Source organism: Cricetulus griseus, chromosome 3 (assembly GCF_003668045.3).
Source record: "Cricetulus griseus strain 17A/GY chromosome 3, alternate assembly CriGri-PICRH-1.0, whole genome shotgun sequence".
Taxonomy (NCBI): Eukaryota; Metazoa; Chordata; class Mammalia; order Rodentia; family Cricetidae; genus Cricetulus; species Cricetulus griseus.
The window spans coordinates 226,983,373-227,004,285 of record NC_048596.1 but is presented as its reverse complement, the minus strand read 5'-3'; the positions used below and the strand labels follow the sequence as shown (position 1 = coordinate 227,004,285).

The 20,913-nt window shown below is 40.5% G+C and overlaps 1 protein-coding gene across 3 annotated transcripts; it reads left to right on the top strand.

Moving 5' to 3' along the window:
• Nucleotides 1–69: 69 nt before the first annotated feature.
• LOC100760824 (ATP synthase subunit gamma, mitochondrial) lies at nucleotides 70–20,111 on the top strand. 3 transcript variants are annotated; one of them, XM_027405137.2, is made up of 10 exons: nucleotides 70–223; nucleotides 9,005–9,039; nucleotides 10,021–10,152; nucleotides 13,333–13,537; nucleotides 14,013–14,156; nucleotides 14,260–14,324; nucleotides 16,652–16,807; nucleotides 17,165–17,261; nucleotides 19,347–19,383; nucleotides 19,980–20,111. In XM_027405137.2, the coding sequence occupies exons 1-9, from the start codon at nucleotides 168–170 to the stop codon at nucleotides 19,351–19,353; spliced, it is 897 nt and encodes a 298-aa protein (XP_027260938.1). In that variant the 5' UTR covers nucleotides 70–167; the 3' UTR covers nucleotides 19,354–19,383; nucleotides 19,980–20,111. The 3 variants fall into 3 exon arrangements, with proteins under 3 accessions (XP_027260938.1, XP_027260940.1, XP_027260941.1); XM_027405140.2 differs by lacking the exon at nucleotides 70–223 and adding an exon at nucleotides 1,862–1,968; XM_027405139.2 differs by lacking the exons at nucleotides 19,347–19,383; nucleotides 19,980–20,111 and having other exon boundaries at nucleotides 17,165–17,265.
• Nucleotides 20,112–20,913: the final 802 nt, after the last annotated feature.

Genomic DNA, 20,913 nt, shown 5'->3' with positions numbered 1-20,913 from the left:
CAGGCGGGACTAAAACTGACAGCAGGAGTGGGTGGGGCCAGGGAATTTGAGGCTTCGGAGCTCACGAGACTTAGCGAGACTGAAGACGCAAGCGAAGAGGGCGGGTGCGCCGGGAGCTGCCGCGCACGCGCAGTGAGCCCCGTCTGCCCGACCTTCAAGGTTCCACCATGTTCTCGCGGGCGAGTGTTGCCGGGCTGTCGGCCTGCGCCGTGCAACCACAATGGTATGATTAGTTCGGTAGGGATGTGGGGCTCGGGCTGCTGCGAAGCAGGAGGGATCGAGCCGCATGCTCACTCCGGGCCTGGGAAGGTCCGGGCTCCTGCACGTCCCGGACGCTCGGGCCGCGGAAACGTCTCCAAAGCGGGAAGGGCGCGTGCCAGGTCCCGGGCAGGGGTCAAAGGAAACAAGGTCACGGCCTGGTCCCCCGGGCCTGGAACGGCCATCCGGGACCTCAGGACCCGGACGGGAGTCAGATTGAGCGTTGGAGCCATCTGTGTTCCTATCAGCTCTGTACTTCCGCTACGTACCCTGGTCCATGTCTTGCAAAGTCTTTAGAAAGGTCCTAATGGTGAAGGGGAGATCGGAAGAAAAGCCCAGGGAAAGTTAAATTGCAGATTTTTGTCTTTGACGCCCTATGAAGCATTGCACTGTTGAGCGGCGAGATGTGATCGTTGGCTTGAGCTCCTTCGACAGGCATCCGCTGTGTGTCGGGCTCTTTGCTAGGTGCTAGAGAAATTAAGGGAATCAAATTAGCTCCCTCCTGAACTTGCGGGTCGTCTTGGTACTGAAGACACTTTAAAAATCTGGCGATGAGGATGGGAAAGACATCTGGCATTGTCAGCACACCCTTGTATTGAAGTAGTTATCCCTGCAAGGTCATGAAACTGTCCCAAGGTCCCTTGGTAGGAGGACGAGGACACATAGGGGCTTTCATAAAGTGACATTTAACTTCCATGAGATAAAGGAATAGATACTGTAAGCTTTGACGATTTTAAACATTGATTCTCATATATATATATTAGAATGCCTAGGGATGGACAGATAAAATGTGGTTTATGAATGACAATGTGTAATAACATGGAGTGCTTTGAAGCTAGACGTCTGGAAGAATTGGTGCTAGGGGGTTTATTAACTGTTAACTATGGGCAAAATCTAGAGATTCCTTGGTTTTACAGAATGGAGGATTGTTAAGGTGCTCCAGCGCTTACCTAGGTTTTTGTAGCCTAGTTCATGGAACTATCAAGTATTAACTGAAATAGTTCTTTCATTAAGCAAAGAATGTATAGCCATATGCCAAGGTTCCAAAGTACTGAGGAAATTAAATAAGTTGTGAGCTATATACATAAAGAATGCTAGTAGATTAACCTTGGAAGTAAGGTCAGTTTAATTTATATGGGAAGTCACAGAAGTTGAATTCTCGGTTGTGTCAGTCTGCCTTTGAACATTTGTGGTGTGCCTGCCCTGCACCTGTTGCAGATGTTAAAATGTGAGTGGTCTGTGAGCTTCAGGGGAATGTTCTTGCCATCCAGTGGTGCCCAGCAACCACCTCTTTTCCATCCTTTGCATTTGCTGTGCCTTTTATGGGTTCATATTTTTAGGGCCTGAAGTTAATGCAAGGTAAATGTTTTACATAAAACTCTTAGACATAACTTTTTATGAAACACTGCTGGGAACCTAAACTAGAACATAATAGACAAATGAAGGTCGAGTTTAACCTGTATGGAATGTTGGTTTCAAATGGATATAGACTAGAGATTCAGGGAGGGTCAGTGTTAGGGAATTCATATTCCTTTCTCTTTTCGAATATTTCATTGTTCTTGGTGCCTAGTGTCTTTCCATCGTGAGGACTTGGGTTCAGTTTCTAGCACCCACACATGCCATCCATAACTTCAGCTCCAGGGGATCCGACACCCTCTTCAGACCTCCAGGGCCACCAGCTCTGCATGCAGTACACATACAAACATGCAGGTAAAAGTACTCCTGCACTTAAATTTTGTTTATTAAGTCTTAGGGTCTCATTTTCTGCAGAGGTGACAGAAGATGAGACTGTGCCTTTACTTTCACAGAGCTATGGGGAAGCCTTTTTTTTTGGTTCTGCTGATTGTGGGAAGCTTTAGAAACTGTAGTCTGTTAGTTTTGAGGGAGGATTGGAGAAAGGGGCTTCCTGAGTTTATCTTCCATCTTCAATTTGGAGGGGGAAAAATAATTTTATCTCTTTAAGTGTTCAACAGTGTCTAAAATGGAACTGCTCTATAATGGGTACCAGTGGCTATAAATGAAGAATGTGAAGGCAGGTTTCATCTGGGGTGATGAGGGCACAAAGCTACTGGTAAATGTCAACTGGGAGGCTACATAGTCATCTCACAGATGGACTCTGGAACTAGGTTTGAATCCTGACACTGCCATTTGATAAGTGTGGCTATGTGTGGCCTTGGGCACATTACCTAGTGTCTGTCTCACTGGGTCCTCCTCTTTGAAGCAGAGGCAGTGCTAGTTTAGTGTGGGACTCAATAAGTGCACAGTGGAGGACCTGCTGGTTTGCAACCACAAAAAAAGTGTTTATAGACACATTTGTACATACAGTGAGTGTATAAATAAGCTATTCTGTCAAAGGAATTGATGGGGGTGTTAAAGAAGTGTGGTGAGGTCACTGTGGAGTACAGAGTCAGAATTTGATAAACTTGAAACTTTGCCTTCATTTCTATACTATGCAGCATTACACGCTTCTTAAAACCCTTCAGCCTGCTAATTCATGCATAGGCATAACTCCTGACTCTCCTATACTGACTTCAAGTGTGAAAACTACACTGTACTCTCAAAGAAGATGCTACAATTTACCAACAGTCCCCTTGGTTGTACATATGATTTGGTATTGCCAAGACTCTTTAATAAACTCCAAGGGTGAGTTGGGACATGAAGCAGTGACTAAGACTTTTTCCTCTCAATGCAAACTCTCCTCAGTGTGAGATTGAGTAGGTGGAGCTCCCTAGCCCAGGGTCAAGAAATGGAAGATGGCCCAAGAAGTATGAGCTTAACATTCTGAATCCTACTTTTTGGACCTACAATTGAAGAAGAGAGTCAGCTCCCAAAAGTTGTTCTTAGACGTCTACCGGTGAGACTCTGTACTCCTATAACATTTTTTAAACCTTCCAGCACCTCAGCAATCAAATTGATCTTAAAAATAAGGTTGCAGTATAGACAGTCATCTTGAACTGAATGAAGGGGAACTGTGAGAACACTTCAAAGCTTATGAAGTAATAGCATGTGCCCTCATAGAGAGTTAGAAGACATTTCCTCTTCATACCGCAGACTTGGAAGTCAAAACAAAAACATTGTGTTGCTTCAAATACAGTGTGTAATTCAGAATTGTTCCATTGTGAGGAGCTTGTGTCAGTTAAACTGAAGCATGTGCCTAAAACCACACTTTTCTGACTAAATCTAGAACATTTTGTAACATCATTGAGAGAGAAATGGGGGGGGTCAAACTGGTTGTTTTTTGCTGTGCTGTTTCTAAAATTAATAGAACAGTCTATGTACAATAGTCTGTGTTGTGCTGAAATAGTTTGTTGTGTCTTCTGCTCTTGATTTTTTTCTGTTTTTCATTTTCAATCAAACCTACATAGTTTGTTTTTTCTTACTTCTTTGATTTTCTTTTTATATGATTGAATAATACCAGGTTTTTTTTTTTTTTTTTTTTTTTTTTTTTTTTTTTTCGAGACAGAGTTTCTCTGTGGCTTTGGAGGCTATCCTGGAACTAGCTCTTGTAGACCAGGCTGGTCTCCAACTCACAGAGATCCATCTGCCTCTGCCTCCCTAGTGCTGGGATTAAAGGCGTGCGCTATTAAGTCGAAAGGTTTTTTTGTGGTTTGGGTTTTAGTGTTTTCTAGTGCCGGGGACTGGTCCCAGGGTCTTGAACATGACAGGTAAATGTGCCACAGAGCTGCATCCCCCAAAAGAGATTGATTCTTTTAGTTTTGACCTTCTGTACTATTTTTATACATATAAATGCCTGATGAGCAAAACTGAGACACAAAGCATACATCATTCTGTAACCTACATTTGAAAATTGTAATTAAAACAAAAACACATTTTCCATTGTAGCTTTAGATTTGTGTGATGTTGAGCATTGCCTTTGGGGAGTTCATATCCCTGTCCACCTCTCTAGACCATTTTCCCTGTGCTTAACATCACTTTTGATACATTGTTACTGCGGTCTGTAGTGCCTTTCAGGGTTACTTGTTTTGTGAGGCTTTTTATGTTTCCACATATTTTAGAGCCATCATGGTGGCTCAGAGGGGTAAAGGCACTTGCCACCAGTTGATGACCTGGATTTGATCCCCAGAACCCTTATGGTAGGAGAGATCCTGCTCTTCAGGAGTTGTCCTATTGACATTGACATGTGCGCCTTGTCATTTATGTGGCATACATACAAGAATTGTTTTTGTTTTGTTTTTAAAGAGTTTTAAGGGCTAAAGAGATGGCTCAGAGGTTAAAAGCACTAGCTGCTCTTCCAGAGGTCTTGAGTTCAATTCCCAGCAACCCCATGGTGGCTCACACCATCTGTAGTGAGATCTGATGACCTACCTCTTCTGGCATGTAAGCATACATGCTGGCTGAATACTGTATACATAACACAGAAATGCTCCTCCCAAGGACCTGGGTTCGATTCCCAACACCTACTCGATGGCTCACAGCCCTAGAGGATCTGATGTCCTCTTTTAGCCTCTGGAGACATTGCATAAACATGATGCACATGCAGGTAAAACTTATACACCTAAAAAATAATGTTAAAAGAGTTTTCAAGAGGTTTGTATTTTGTATATAAGTCTTTTATCTGGAGATAAGTTCACAAATTTTTATAAAATCCAACTTATTTCTTTTTCTGACATGTTTTTGTTGTTGTTGTGTTTGTTCATTTTGTTTTGGGTAAGGTGTTTTGTTTTTCTCTGTGTATCAGCCTTGTCTGTCCTCTAACTCACAGAGATCCACCTGCCTCTGCCTCCCATATGCTGGGATTAAGGGTGTGCACCACCACCACCACCACCACCACCACCACCACCACCACCACCACCACTACTTGGCTCTGCCATGGCTTTTAATGGAAGTTTTATGATTTTGCCTTTTCCACTTAGGTCTGTGATCACTTTGATATAGAAGTAGCATCACCTAACTGCTCAGCTCCTTGTCCATTCAACTGAAGTTAACCACTATAACTTCATAGAAGTTAGACCTTCAGCTCTTTTCTTCTAAGGTGTTATTCGACCACCCTAGATCATTTGTGTTCCCATATAAACTTTATATCCCTTTGTTCATGTCCACAGTAGCTTGTTAAGATCGTGGTTGGGATTATGTTGGATTTATCAGTTCAAGGAGAATTGTTTTTTGGCATTGTTTTCGTAGCTGTGAATCTTGATTTATTTAAAATTTTAATTTCCTTCCTCAGTATTATGGTTTTCCTGGTACAGGCCTTAGATGATTACCTACTTCCATTTTTGGTGCTTTTTAACTGTGTAATACACATAAAATTTATAGTCTTAACTTTGTACCTCAGTTGTTTGTTAGCCATCCTTTTTTGTGGCTTTACATCTGAAGATTGAGCATACTATTCCATTTCATGGACAGGACTTGAGCACCAAGGGTTTTGGTATCTAAAAAGGGTATGCGTTGGTGGCGCATGCCTTTAATCCCAGCACTCGGGAGGTGGATCTCTGTGAGTTTAAGACCAGCCTGGTCTACAAGAGCTAGTTCCAGGATAGACTCCAAAAGCCACAGAGAAAAACCCTGTCTCGAAAAAACCAAAAAAAAAAAAGGGTATATACAAAAGCAGTTAGCTTTTATGTACACTAGCCTTCTGTCCTGCAACCTTATTACTTCTAGGTGTGTGGTCGGTACTCACTGTGTGTTAGGGCAGCAGAGTACACACTCGTGTTCATGTGGGTAGAGGACAGAGGAGGACATCAGTGTTTGTCCTCGATGAACCTGGAGCTGGGCTGGTAGTGATCCTCCTGTTACCCCTCCTGTCCTTTTATGTACGTGCTAGGGATTCAAACTCAGGTCCTCATTCTTTTGTTGTTGTTACTGCATGCATATATGTATTTGTATATACATAGATATTCCTATATTTTACCTGATGAGTATATAATGCTATTTGTATGTGTGTTTTCAGGACTGACCTTTAGCACTGGACAACCAACCATCTGTACCGATGGTTTTCAAATTTGTATCTAACTAAACTTTCAGTGTGTCTTGTTTCCCACCAGACATTTCCAGCTAGCCTCTAACTGTATCTTCCTCAACAGTCTGTTTTTCCAGGGAGCTTACCTGTTTCTCTACGTTGGTTATGATCATACAGTCCACATAGATTCTTGTACAGAGCCTCTGGGGTCAGCCTTCCTGCTTCCCTTTCCTCTTAAGAATGTGCTCATATCTAGTCTCCTATTTGCTTTGCCTGCACCACATGCCGGAGCCCATCCATCCTCATCGCGGCCTAGGGATTGCCATCCGGAATCTAATTTGTGGGTTTATAAACATCTTTTCCTTAACCATCTACTTTTGTTTGTATTTGAGGCTTACTATACGACAGGGGATTCACTTCTGGTACCGTAAACCTGGTCAAAAGCCTGTTGCTGTGGAGGTCATAAGCTCCAGTAGAAAAGCTGCTGCTGGTGCTATCTCGATGGCTGTGGTGTGCCTGCCAAACCGCCTCCTGAATACCTAGCTTCATGCCCATAGATGCATGTTACTGCCAGCAATGGTCAGCAGAGACTCTTACAGCTGGGAAAGTGCTGAGAGGATTTGACTGTTGCGTGCTCAGTCCTAAATGGGCTGTCTGCATCACTCCCTCCAAGACTCAGGGAACATGCCCAACACAAAAAAGATGAAGTGGAGTGGGATATTGTAGAACTCAGTCTTCTAGCCATAACATGCTGTAGCACTCTTTATACACGGCTGTGATTGCCTGCCCACCATTGAGGCCTTCGGCATCCATGATGGAGGGGAGAGGGGCCCCTCCTTCTGTGAGTGAGTGGCTCTTGATTGGCAGTTAACAGTTGCTGATGGGGAGGGGCTTAGAGGCCCTGCCCCTTCTTAAGGATGTATAGGCAATTAGGGTTGCTGAGGAAAGATGAGGCATTTTTTCAGTGGCTCAAGCACTGGTAAGTTGCCCTTGCCCCTAATAGCCCCTTACTCCTAGTCCTGTAAGGAACCCTAATTAAACTGATTGGTTCACCTAAAATAAGGGGTGGGACAAAAAGACATGGAGTAGAAGGAAGACTGAAAGGGAAGAGGGAGTGGGAAAGAGGAACAAGAGGATAATGGGGGCTGAATGTGATGAAAATCCATTACATACATGTGTGTAAATGTCAAAATGAAGTGTATTGTGTATAATTAATATGTGCTAATAAAAACTAAAAATTAAATTTTGTAATTAAAGTCTGCCATATATGTAGGTTGGGGTGGAGTCGTGTAGTGTATAGCTTTGTTTTGTGATTCTCTGCCCACTCCCATAAGGGCAAAAGATGTCTTATTTTTCCTAGTGTCTGATTTAAAAGAAAGAAAATACTTTAATGAAAACAAGAAAGCTTTATTGTGTGTGGTCTAAACTATCACCATGAACAGACATTTGACAGCAACACCCCAAGCTACAGCTGTCAGATTGCTGAGGGCATGGAGTCTACTCTTTAAGCTCGTTATTGGGGGGGGGGTGTTGTTTGTTTTGTTTTGTTTTGGTTTTTGGTTTTTTCTCCAAGATAGGGTTTCTTTGTAGCTTCTGGAGGCTGTCCTGGAACTCTGTAGACACAGATTGGTCTCAAACTCACAGAGATCCGTCCACCTCTGCCTCCCCCAGTGCTGGGATTAAAGGAGTGCACCACCACTGCCCAGCATGGGGGTTTTTGGAAATGGTTTTAGTTGGTGTGCTAGAGGGGGGGTTCTATGGTGACATTTTCATGTCTCATCTTCCTTATGGTTTACTTACATTCACCTCTCTTGCATGCATGTGTATATGTAAAATTCCTAGGCCTCCTCCATAAGAAAAAATTAAAGACATTAAATGTTTAATATTTCAACATAGCCTGTTGGCCCTCACTTCCTCACTACTATCTTTTACTGCTCCCTAAACAAGACATTGTCCTTCAGAACTGTATTCTGAAGTAGCCTCCACAAGTGTACTAGTGCTTGTGTGCATACCACTTCTAAAGTGATATTTAATTGTATGCTGTCTTTCCTGCTAGGATAGAAATCTGTTTTCTCTAACATTTCCTTTAAGTCTAGTCATCTTTACTTTTGTGTATTTTAAAGACTTGACAAAGATTTGATTACATGTTTTTGTGTACGTTTTGTAAATCTTGTCTGAGATCATGTTCTAAAGAAAATGTGATCTGTTCAGTAGAACCAAATGTAAAAACTGTTTTAAAAAATGTTTATTGAAATGAAAAAGTTAAAAATAAATTGAGATAAATGTACTAACATATTTGTGGACACGCTAGTGATAGGCTTGAGTATTATTTTTCTTGGTGATAGTGGTTTCATTGTGTTTTATTTTGTTTTGTTTTTAAGACACGGTCTCTCTATATAGTTCTACCTGTCCTATGTAGGCCAGCAGGATGGCCTCAAACTCACAGAGTTCCACCTGCCTCTGCCTCCCAAGTGCTGGGATTAAAAGAGTGTGTCACTGTGCCCAGCTCAGTTTGAGTATGATTTTTAATTTGCACTGAGTTTCAAATGTAATTAGACAACATTGGGAAAGACTTTATTGCTCTGGAAATAAAGTAAGCAGAGCTGTGGAAGTAGAAACCCTGTGTTAATGAATGCTATTATGCTTTAGGGCTTGGTATTAGTATTAGAATGTAAATATGCAAACATTTCTAGGTACATTCAGAGTACTGTATTTGATGGTTTGTCTATATAGTCTATTCAAGTAAGCATTAACTGATGATTCTTGTGTAGCATAGCTACTTTAGAACAAAAAACTGAAGTATTTTTTTTTTTAAATCTTTATCCTCAGGACCCAAGTTCGAAACATGGCAACTTTGAAAGATAGTAAGTATGTTTGTTATTTCTCTCAGTATGCAAAATAAGGCAAGCTAAATTTTGATAAGTAGAACTAATTTTTAAGATGTACCAATTGGGCAGGCAGCATGGCTTAGCAGATAAAGGTTCTAGCCACCAACCTTAAGGACTTCAGTAGAAAGAGAACCAACTTCTGCAAAATCTGATATCCATATGTACACTATGGTACACATTCATACATGCACTCACACAAAATAAATAACAAAAATAAATATATACATACATACATACGGCACACACATGACTTTTTAGCCCATTGTATCTTCCAAAGTTGACAAATTTGTTTACACTGTATGTATTGAATTTTAATTTGAAAGACTATGTGAAGTGACATAAGAAAATATTGGTCTTGGGCTGGAGAGATGGCTCAGAGGTTAAGAAAGCACTGGCTGCTCTTCCAGAGGTCCTGAGTTCAATTCCCAGCAACCACATGGTGGCTCACAGCCATCTATAATGAGATCTGGTACCCTCTTCTGGCCTGCAGGCATACATGTGGGCAGAATGTTGTATACATAATAAATAAATAAATAAATAAATAAATAAATCTTTAAAAAAAAGAAAAAAGAAAATATTGGTCTTTATTACCTGCAGAATAATGACAATATAACTAGAAAATCTATACTGCTTCAGTGTGTTTGTATTAAAACAACTAAAAATAATGATATGAAGTAAGTGGGGCCATTTTTTCCAGTGTGTGTGTGTGTGTGTGTGTGTGTGTGTGTGTGTGTGTGTGTGTGTGTGTGTGATGTTCATTTCCACATCCTGAGTAGTCACAGTCTCACTCCTTCACTGGGACTGGTTTGTGCATTTAGATTAACTTAGTGGCAGCTGCTTGTCGGTGAGCTAAAGTGCTAATTATTCTGCTTGGCACTTTAGAAAGATTGCTGTCTGCATTCACAGATGAAATTGTACTTAGCTTCCTTTGTCTGACCTGGCACTTCACCTTTTTAGTTACCAGGAGACTGAAGTCTATCAAAAACATCCAGAAAATTACCAAGTCTATGAAGATGGTGGCAGCTGCGAAGTATGCCCGGGCTGAGCGGGAGCTGAAGCCAGCTCGTGTGTATGGAACAGGCTCCTTGGGTGAGTTAGGAAGAGTGTGCCACGAGAGATGGTGTGCTCATAGTGAATCTAGTGCTGGGTGGTTTGGTCCACTTTCAAAAGCCTAGATGTACCTGGGAAGAGGGAGTCTCAACTGAAGAATTGCCCCTATGAAAATGGCCTGTGGTCATGTTTTCTTGATGGCTAATTGATGCAGAGAGACCCAGCCCACTGTGTATACCATCCCGAAGCAGGAAGACCTGAGCCGTATATAAAATAAGTAAAGAAAGCCAGCAAGCAACAGTCCTCCAAGGCTTCTGTTTCAATTCTTGGCTCCCTGAGGTGATAAACTGTTAACCTGGAATGTAAAATAAAATAATACCTGTCCTTTCCAAGTTGGTTTGAATCCCTGTTTTATCAACAGAAACCAAGCCTGTCCTGAACACTCAGCATTTATTCACGTTTTCATGTATGCACTTGGGTTATTGCATTACCATCTGAAGGGCTAGGAAATGGTGTCATCTTGCTAATAACCTTGTGTGCAGTTTTAGGACAGGGAAAACAGACAGGGCAACTTGGTTGTAACTATATGATCTCTTCTTGAATTCTTTTCCTACAGGGAAAAGTGGCATGGTATTTTTACAACTTAAATTTTGTGTTTAGATGATTTTATGCTGATTTGATTATTAATTTGTCTTAGAGATAAGCAAAAGAGGTAGGAAATTTCCCATCCTAACTGTAATTAGATAATCCAAATTCTTTCAATGCTGTGCTATGTTTGATTGAAGAAATCCATTTCAAAGAATTTTCTTTTTTCCTTTTTTCTTTTTTTTTTTCTTGGTTTTTCAAGACAGGGTTCTTTGTGTATCCCTAGCTATCCTGGAACTCACTCTATAGGTTAGGCTGGCCTCACACTCAGATATCTGCCTATCTCTGTCTCTGAGTGCTGGGATTAAAGGCGTGTATCACTGTCACCTGGCAGAATTCTTAACTTACTATGAGAAGTTTGAAAGTGATGGAGATTATATAGTAGGTTAAGATTTGTTCCTGTTGCTCAGTCTTTTACAGCCTTCTAGCTGATGCCCTTGCTTCTTTTCTAGTTTTTCTCACCCTAAGCTGCAGTAATTACCTGTGAATAGCTTCATTCTGTCCCTCCTGCAAGTTTCTTTACAATTAGAATGCAGTTGTTAATGACCCTCAAGTCCTTATGCAGTTCTAATCCTGCTTCACCTCCTCTGCCCACACTGTTGCTGCTTTCCTTTGTAAGTGGAAGTTTCTGCCCTGCAAGCTGCTCCCAAGTAACCAGAGACTTAATGCTAATCATAAATGCTGCCCAATAGCTCAGGTTTGTTATTAGCTAACTCTTACATTTTCAACGAACCCATATTTTTATCTACGCTTTGCCATGTGGCTTGGTACCTTTTCTCAGTACAGCATGTCCATCTTGCTTCTCTCTGGGTCAGCTTACTACTCCTCTGACTCCGCCTTTCTTCCCAGCATTCTCTATTTGGCCTTCCCCCTAACCTTATCCTGTCCAGCTATTGGCCAGTCAGCTTCTTTATTAAACAAATCACAGGCACATATATTCACACAGTGTAAAGGAATATTGCACATTCCTTAGTGGCTTTATGTGGGTTTCCACTGACTACCTGTTCTGTAGGCCTCCTCAAGCCATCTTATTCTCAGTGATGTCTCTTTCAATAAAGAGACACAGAAAATGTAGACAGCAGTTTATTTAGCAAAGCACACTCTCCAGAGACTGGAGTGGGCTGCCCATAAGGGCAGGAGAACAATGAATTCCCCCATTGTAGATTTTAAAGAAATATTTTTGAGGTGGGTGGCATATTCCAAAGGTAAGAGCCAAAGTAGAAAGTTCACCATGAAGATATCAAAACCATATTATAAAGGATACTGACATATAGCCAAGGTCTCTTGAAGATGCAGACCTGTTTTTAATTAATGCATGTGTGTGGAGAATGCTCTGCTTTTAAGATTTTTAATTATGTGTCTGTGTAAAAGTGCCCATAGAGGCCAGAAGAGGGTGTCAAATTCCTTGAAACTGGAGTTAAAAGTAACTGTAATGCATTGGGGTCTGGGAACCCAACGCAGGGCTTCTGCAAGATCAGCGGGTGCTCTTTACCATTGAGTCATTTCTCTAGTCTGTGCCTCAGTTGTTGATGTGGCAAGAGCAGTCTTTCTCCAGTCTCAGGGACATTTACGCATAAAGGAACATTTTGACAGTCAGGAGACAGACCCAACAAGATCCAGTTACAGTTTGCTTGATGACTTTGTATCTAACTCCTTTGAGATTGCTCAGGATCCATGTTGACTCTTATGACTGCCTATTGATTGAATAATTGAGGCATTCTTACAAATTTTGGACCAAGATTTTAGTACAAACAAGGTTTATGCTGTCTTCTAGGACTTTCTTCTCCCCACTCTACCATTCAGGTCTGTTTTATGTATATGTTCTGTGTGTATATAGAAGACAGGGGTGTATACCTTCTCTCTCTCTCTCTCTCTCTCTCTCTCTCTCTCTCTCTCTCTCTCTCTCTCTCTCTCTCTTCCAAGACAGGGTTTCTCTGTATAGCTTTGGAGCCTGAGTTGGAACTAGCTTTTGTAGACCAGGCTGGTCTTGAACTCACAAGCGAGCCACCTGCCTCTGCCAGGAATAAAGGTTTGCAACAACACCACCTGGGGATCTAGGTATCTTTAATCCCACTTAATGTCTTCTTTGCCACTGCTTCTTGGAAAAACAGACCAGAAAAGTTGGTAAAGTAATGCTACATATAAATTCACACCCATAACTTCAATATCAATAGTTACTATAAAATAAGAGCTTGATGTACAGATTACATGAGAGGTTAAGTAAATGCTTACTTGCTACTTTTTTTTTAGCTGTATGCTGGGAATTTACATTGTATAAGTCTGGTATCCAATTAAGCAATTATTTTTGTGTTCTATCTTCCCTTTTGGTTGTATCTAGGCATTTTGGTCAATTTTTTTTTTTTTTTTAAACTGGCCACTATTTGATCCTTAGGAACCTTTGTGATGTCCTTCCTAGTTGTAAATGGAATAAGCACACAAAAACCCTTGATTATACTCATAGGTGCCACCTAAAAAAAGTGCATAGTGGAAAAACTTCAACAACTTGAAATTAGAGATTGCCACTACATTTACTGTAAATTTTATTTCTGTACTCTATTTTTTTTTTTTTTTCAGCTCTATATGAGAAGGCTGAAATTAAGGGACCCGAGGACAAGAAGAAACACCTTCTTATTGGTGTGTCCTCAGATCGAGGACTGTGTGGTGCTATTCATTCATCAGTGGCTAAGCAGATGAAGAATGAGGTGGCAAACCTTACAGCAGCGGGGAAAGAAGTGATGATTGTTGGAATTGGTGATAAAATCAAAGGCATACTTTATAGGTAAATGTGATATGTGTTCATGTTCAGAAGAATGGAAACATGAATGAATGGAAGTCTCTTTGATAGAGAAAAGTTTTTCATGATGTGTATCCTATGTGTTCCTTTTTACATTGTGAGTGTGCGGATGCATGTGTGAGTGTGTGTCTCTGTGTGTGTGTACTTCCTTGATGCCATAGTAGAATACAATAAAAGTTAACCAGAGCTATTGGTATTAAGCTGAAGAAGGAATCTCACAAGAGTTGTCACAGTCTAAAAATGCTAGAAAGGAACAGAAGAAATATAAAATAGAGAGAGGCCCTACTTGTAGTTCTTAGTTCTTCGCAGGTGCCCTTAAAGGGAGTAGTCATGATATATGGAACAACTTAACTCAGGCAATCCACCACCCACATCCCCAGAGAAACCTGGCCACGATAACACTCTTTTTGCTGTTCTTTCAACACAAGTATCTCATTAACCTATTTTATGTCATCTCTAGGACTCACTCTGACCAGTTTTTGGTGTCATTCAAGGATGTGGGACGGAAGCCCCCTACTTTTGGAGACGCATCAGTCATTGCCCTTGAATTGTTAAATTCTGGATATGAATTTGATGAAGGCTCTATCATTTTTAATCAGTTCAAGTAAGAACACCTGGAATTCAGAGCTCTTTCATGTTCGTGTTCTGAATGTCTGCTTAGTTTAGAAATTATTTTTCTACTCAAAGCGTGCTTCTGTCATTTCCAGGTCTGTTATCTCCTACAAGACAGAAGAGAAGCCCATCTTCTCTCTTAATACCATTGCAAGTGCTGGTAAGCTGCTTTCACCCAGCAGGGGTTGGGGTCAGGAGCCCTCTGTATGCTAAGGAAAGACAGTGCTTATAGAGTTGTTTTGTTACTGTTAATTGCTGAAATGGAGTCACCATCTGTAGCGCAGGCTGGTCTCCGATTTTCTTCTAACATCTTCAGCCTCCAAGTAGCAAGGATTATAAGTGTGTAATACCTCTCCTGGATTGGGCCATTGTTAAGAAGCACCAGACAGGGACTGGAAATCTGGCTCCATGGTTAAGAGCACCTGCTGTTCTTGCAAAGGATGTAGGTTTCGCTCCCAGAATCCACATGCCAGATCACAGCTATCTTTCTTTCTTCCCACCTCTAGCCCTCTTCTGGCTCTGAGCATAAGGCACACAAGTAGTACACATACATGCACATGTGCAAAACACTCATACACACAAAATAAAAATAAATCTTGCTGGGCATTGGTGGCATATGCCTTTAATCCTAGCACTCGGAAAGCAGAGGCAGGCAGATATCTGTGAGTTTGAGACTAGCCTTGTCTACAGAGCGAGTTTCAGGACAGCCTCCAAAACCACAGAGAAATCCTGTCTCAAAAAATTAAAAAAAAAAAAAAACGAAAGAAAGAAAGAAAGGAAGGAAGGAAGGCAAGCCGGACGTTGGTGGTACACGCCTTTAATCCCAGCACTCGGGAGGCAGAAGCAGGTGGATCAGAAATATTGAGTGTCAGTCTGACATAGTGAGAGGAAAGGCCTTGTTTCCTTTTTATAAGTTTTTAATTTTAAAGCAATCTTTTCTCATTTTATATACCCATTCCAGTTCCCACTCCCTCCCCTCCTCCTCCTCTTCCCACCTTCCCACCACACCCCCCATCATCCACTCTTCAGAGGGGTAGGGTAAGCCCAAGGAAAGGCCAGCCTGGTCTCCAGAGCGCCATGATAGGCTCCAAAGCTACACAGAGAAACCCTGTCTCGAAAAACCAAAAAAAAAATAAATAAATAAATAATGACTAAAAATAAAAGAAGAAAGGCAGCAGTACCAGTAGTGCCTTCTAGGAATCCTCAATCAAATTGTAGACAAACCCAGCTCCATTCTTTGATTTATTAGACAAATGTCATTCAGCAGGCTTCTGTTTTCAATGACTGAAAAGCCTTGCTAAAAAACTGGCTTTATGATGTTGGCAAACACCAACTGCTGTGCAGTCAGATGTCCCAAGGTTGAAATGTAAAATGCTCACAACTAGTTTGACCCACTGAACTCTGCCATCTTATTGTTTGATGGTCATCTTTACTCAGTAACACATCTTAGAAGTAACTCTCCTTGTATTTATTGTATTTCATTTATTGCTTTACATTTATTTACTTTGTTTTGGGGGGTTGTGTATATTTGTTCTTTTTTTGCCTTTTAGACACAAGGTCTTAGCTTAGACTAGCCTTCAGATGCACAGATCTCCTGCTTCTGCTTCCTGTATGTACCACACCCTGTGTGCCCCCCCCAATAATATACAAAATAGTTGAAGACAGTGCCATCTGAGATTTAGTGAAACACACTACTATTTCAGCACTCATGCACGAATTTGAAGTGTCCTGGTAAATATCTACGTTGAATCCTAAACTCAGGTCAACTTCTAGCTCTTCCAGTCTTCAAATTAAAAAGGCCTTTCCTTGGGCTTACCCTACCCCTCTGAAGAGTGGATGATGGGGGGTGTGGTGGGAAGGTGGGAAGAGGAGGAGGAGGGGAGGGGTGGGAACTGGAATGGGTATATAAAATGAGAAAAGATTGCTTTAAAATTAAAAAATTATAAAAAGGAAACAAGGCCTTTCCTCTCACTATGTCAGACTGACACTCAATATTTCTTTGTTAACTAATTAAGGTGGAGATGTATAACACTTTTAGATTTAGTCTTTGATTTGCATATTTATTTATTTTTGGAAAATATTTTTATTCAGTGCTCTGTGTGTGACAGATGTTTATCTGGTTTCCATTCAGAGGACTTTATAAAAACCATGAACACACACATACACACACCCTACCCCCATAACTGAGGACTCAACCAAGGGCCTTTCACTTGCTAGGCAAGCACTACCATTGAGCTTAACTCCCCAACTCCATAACCATGAAACTTAGTGCTTATTTTAAATGTGAGCTCTTAATATTAAAGTTAACTTTTTGAGGTAAAATGCTAAATACCTGTTGACACATTTTGTTGATGATATTCTATGGAAATAGAAGAAATTATTAGAACAGATTCATTCAATTTAAGATGATTTCTATAATTATAAAAAATTGTAATGAATAGGTCTTGCTCTATATTCTTCAAAGAAACTTTTGGCTTGTTTTAACAGAGAGCATGAGCATTTATGATGACATTGATGCTGATGTGCTGCAGAATTACCAGGAGTACAGTCTGGCCAACCTCATTTACTACTCCCTGAAGGAGTCCACCACCAGTGAGCAGAGTGCCAGGATGACGGCTATGGACAACGCCAGCAAGAACGCTTGTAAGCCCATGATACGGTGCCAAAGGACATCTTTTAGCCCATACCTAGAAACATGGGATTAGACAAAGCTCCCAGGAACAGTTATAGCCCAACTTCATGTGTGCTGAAAGGAGAAGTGAACATTGTTCAGAGTAGCATCAAAAATGTTAACAGACTATTTTGTCTTTTAGGGAATATATCCTACTTGATAGGTAGTAGATTTGCAAGTAGCCTATGAGAAATAAGTAACTTGATAAAATTCTTAATTACCAGAGAAGCCAGTTTGGTAATTCAGAGTGCAGCAGGAGCTCTTCAATTAAGCAGAAATTATTCTTTTCTAATTTTTTATTTTGTTTATCACTTTTCTTTTGTTTGCAGCGGAAATGATTGACAAATTGACATTGACGTTCAACCGTACGCGCCAAGCTGTCATTACAAAGGAGTTGATTGAGATCATCTCTGGGGCTGCTGCTCTGTAAGTAATGGAGCCAGGAGACTTCTGTTCATCTTTGCATGTGGTTCAGTGAGTCTCTGATTGCTTGAGCTTTCTGGGAAGAGTTGTTATAGCATCTTGTGTCCTTTCCTCAAATCTTGATAGAAAGGGGAATCTCTGGCTTATTCTGATTGTTTGAGCTGAAACATTCCAGTTTAATTCCTAGCTTGAGAGATAGGTGAGTGTGCAGCTTTGACGTTCCAAAAGTATTAGGAACAAAGATGTGAGTAATTCCGTATCAATTTGGAAAATCTGTCTTTGGAACTCAACAGCATTTATAAGCCAAAGTTTCTGGATTACAAGACTGCTTTTAGGTTTGATGTTTACATATTTCTATTAATTACTGAATGATGGATATTTTAAATTACTAAGTATTCTATATTGGTATAATATAGCATACCACTTTCCTCCAGAAAATCTTGGATTGTTGAAAATTAAACTGGACATCAACTGTGCAAGCTGCCAGGCACAAGATGAAGATGAAATGCATAGTATATGGCCTTTGATTTACTGAGTCTTACCTCCTCCTGATTGCTCACCATGGTCTAGGAGTTTTACCTTCTAAATCCCTTTTAATCTTTTCCTTTCTTCATGACCACATACTATGGGTTATTGTCATCTCATAAATCTTAAAAGGGTTTTCTGGAGATGGGGGTTTTACTGTGTTGCCCAAGCTGGTCTCAAACTCCTGGGCTTAAGCTACCCTCTGTCTCCATCCCCAGTAGCTGGGATCATAGGCTTGCCTGGCAACAGCTGCAATTTGTAGGTGCCAGACCCTGAGGATGTAGTGGAGGCACTGTTTGTTTTTAGGTAATTTACTGTCTTGACAGAGGAAATAGGTATTTAAAAAGACAGTGCAAAATTATGGAGCTAGAAAACTGGTCCAGGGCCATGTCTTAAATCTTAGAGAGTTATAAAAGGACAGTATATGGCTCACAAGTCGTAAAATACTTCCATGCTTGCTTTTCACAGAATAAACCTACAAAAAAATAGTTTATTGTATTTTCTGACCATCAGATTTTCCAGTTTAATAATTGTATACAAGGAGATGCCCTGGGGTTTTGCCTAGCCTTTGATTCTCTTCTGAGTACTCCATTCCTTCTTCATCTGATACTTGTTTATCCTCTTTTACTGATAGTCTGAGTGAGGTATCTCTTAGCATCTGGCTTCACTTGGTCTTTGCACTTAAACCATTTTACTAGGACTTGACTTTGTATTGGTCTCTGTCCTCCTTGAGCCTTGGAGGGGACGGCATCCTGAAACTGAATGAGCCAATGGAATATAGTAAATGTTGTAGCTTAACTTCATCAGCTTTGCCATCCTGAGCATCCTTATCCTAAACTATTTTGCTCACTGAACATACCTTTGTTAGGACTGACCATCTCCCAGCTTGGTCATCATTGCCTAATTAGCATCACAGAATGTGGCATCTTGATGTCCAGTTTATAAACATGGTTAAGGTACTCTGTTTGACTCCTCTATGATAGGGAAACTAATACTAGGATTGAGTCATTACAACTTTTTGCCAAATTCTAAGTTGGCATTTTTTAAAATTATTTTTATTTTATGTACATTGGTGTTTTGCCTGCATGTATGTTTGTGTGAAGGTGTCAGATCTTGGAGTTACAGACAGTTGTGTACTGTCATGCGGGTGCTGGAAATTGAACCCAGGTCCTCTGGAAGAGGACAGCAGTCAGTACTCTTAACCACTGAGTCATCTCTCCAGTCCCCAAGCTGGTATATTTTTGCATGTTTAGTGTTTCTAATGTGTGTTACTTTTTAAAGATAGAAAATTACTTGTCTTACCTATATATTTTTGTTGTATTTTGGTTCTTTTTTTGGTTTTTTTCTTTTTTTTAAGTCTTGCCTATTTATATGAACAGTTTTTTTATTGTCTCTGACTGCATTGGGATTTGGTACTTTGTATCATTGAGTTGGTGTTAAAGATTGTAACTATTTACATTGTATTCTCAAAGTAACATGCAAAGAAATGGCCTGTAGTTAATTAGCATGGATTGCTTCTTAACCTGCTTGTTTTGTGCTCTTTTCTTCTAATACAATAACCAGGGATTAATGAAAATCAAGTTGCATCCACAAATAAGAGGTAAAGTTCACACACTCTTCCCCTAAGCCTTCAGCAAAGAAACCTAGCCAGTGCGTATTACCAAAGCTAACAGTAATGAAATTGCTTCTCTAAGAGAGGCTAGATAGACAGGCTGATTTTTAGTACAGCCAGCTGGTGGGTGTGTTTGGGCAGTCCTGGAAGGGGTAGATCTGAGTGTGGGTGGTACTAGTGAGCTTTTTAGAGCTTTTACATTGACTATGTTCTAGAGAGTGTAGAGAACTTGAATTGTTGTAGAGTATTAAGTGTAGGTTAGTGAGAACAGTGGTTCTCAAACCTTATGGTCTCGAACTCCTATGTCTGGTTTGTAGGAGAGTATCCTCTCTTCATTCTGTTGTGCTTTTGTAGCCTCTGGAGAAACAGTCATTACTTGTGAGTGGGAATGAGGATGAAACAGCATTATAATGGAACCAGTTTTTCCCTCATAAATCCCAGAGTCTCAAAGACTAGATTTGAGAACCACCTGCATCTTACTGTGTAAATGCAGTCAGTTCCTTATACTCTATTTAAGTATGTGTTACTCCTTATTTTCTTGAAATTGTCCTGTTGATTCCTGTTTGTTCTGTATTGTTTTTCAGGTAAAGCAAAACAGCAAGCTGATTTTAACTGATTGCTGTCTTTGTCGGAAGAAACTTGGTCCACTAAGTTACAAAGACAGCAAGTTGTTTGTAAATTATCTTACAATAAACAACTTACGATGAGAAAAATCAGTCTCAGTATTATTAGTAAAATGTTTTCAGAAGGAGATAGCTAAATGGTTCAAAATATTAACATTGCATTGTTAAAGCCCTTCAGTGGAAGATAATTTCAGAAGCTCTGACTTAGAGTTTTCTGCCAGCCTTCAGCAGACCCTGAGACCAGGGCAGGAATTCCTGCAGGCCAGTTTCCCAGGCTGCTATTCCTCTGCAGTCCTAAAGACCTCTTGGCAAAATACAGTTGTAATGCTACTAGGGGCACTTACTGTTTCTCTCAAAAATTTTCAGGTGCTCACATGCGTGTGTGTGTGTGTGTGTGTGTGTGTGTGTGTGTGTGTGTGTGTGTGTGTTGTGTGTGTGTGTTTGTGTAAGTGTAATTCTTTAAATAACATAATAACATGTTGCATGCATTGAGAAGGCAAGTATGTTTCATATAGATGACCGTTAAGATTTGGAAGGCCCATGAAATAGTTCAGTACTTAAGAACGCTTGCTGCTTTTCCAGGGAACCCAAGTTTGGTTCTCAGTAACTCCAGCTCCAGGGATCCAATCTGTATTCTGGCCTCCTTGAGAACCTGTGTACTTATGGCATACATTTGAATGTCTGAAATGATTCCACGATGTTGGCCATAACAAAATGTCAGGGGTTTTCTATTTGTTTAAAATAAGGCAATTAAAACCACTATGGAAATCAGTATAAAGGTTCTTCAAAACAACAACAAAAAACAGAACTACCATATAATCCAGTCATATACCACTCCTGGCTCTGTACCCAAAGGAATCTATTAGCATACCTTAAGGAGGTTTGCATGCCCATG

Bases quoted from the DNA above. Each gene is read 5' to 3' on its own strand.
- LOC100760824 (XM_027405137.2), top strand. From the start codon at position 168: ATGTTCTCGCGGGCGAGTGTTGCCGGGCTGTCGGCCTGCGCCGTGCAA. The intron at 10,153-13,332 runs GTGAGTTAGGAA...TTTTTTTTTCAG, and splicing joins GTATGGAACAGGCTCCTTGG to CTCTATATGAGAAGGCTGAA. The intron at 14,325-16,651 runs GTAAGCTGCTTT...TTGTTTTAACAG, and splicing joins TAATACCATTGCAAGTGCTG to AGAGCATGAGCATTTATGAT.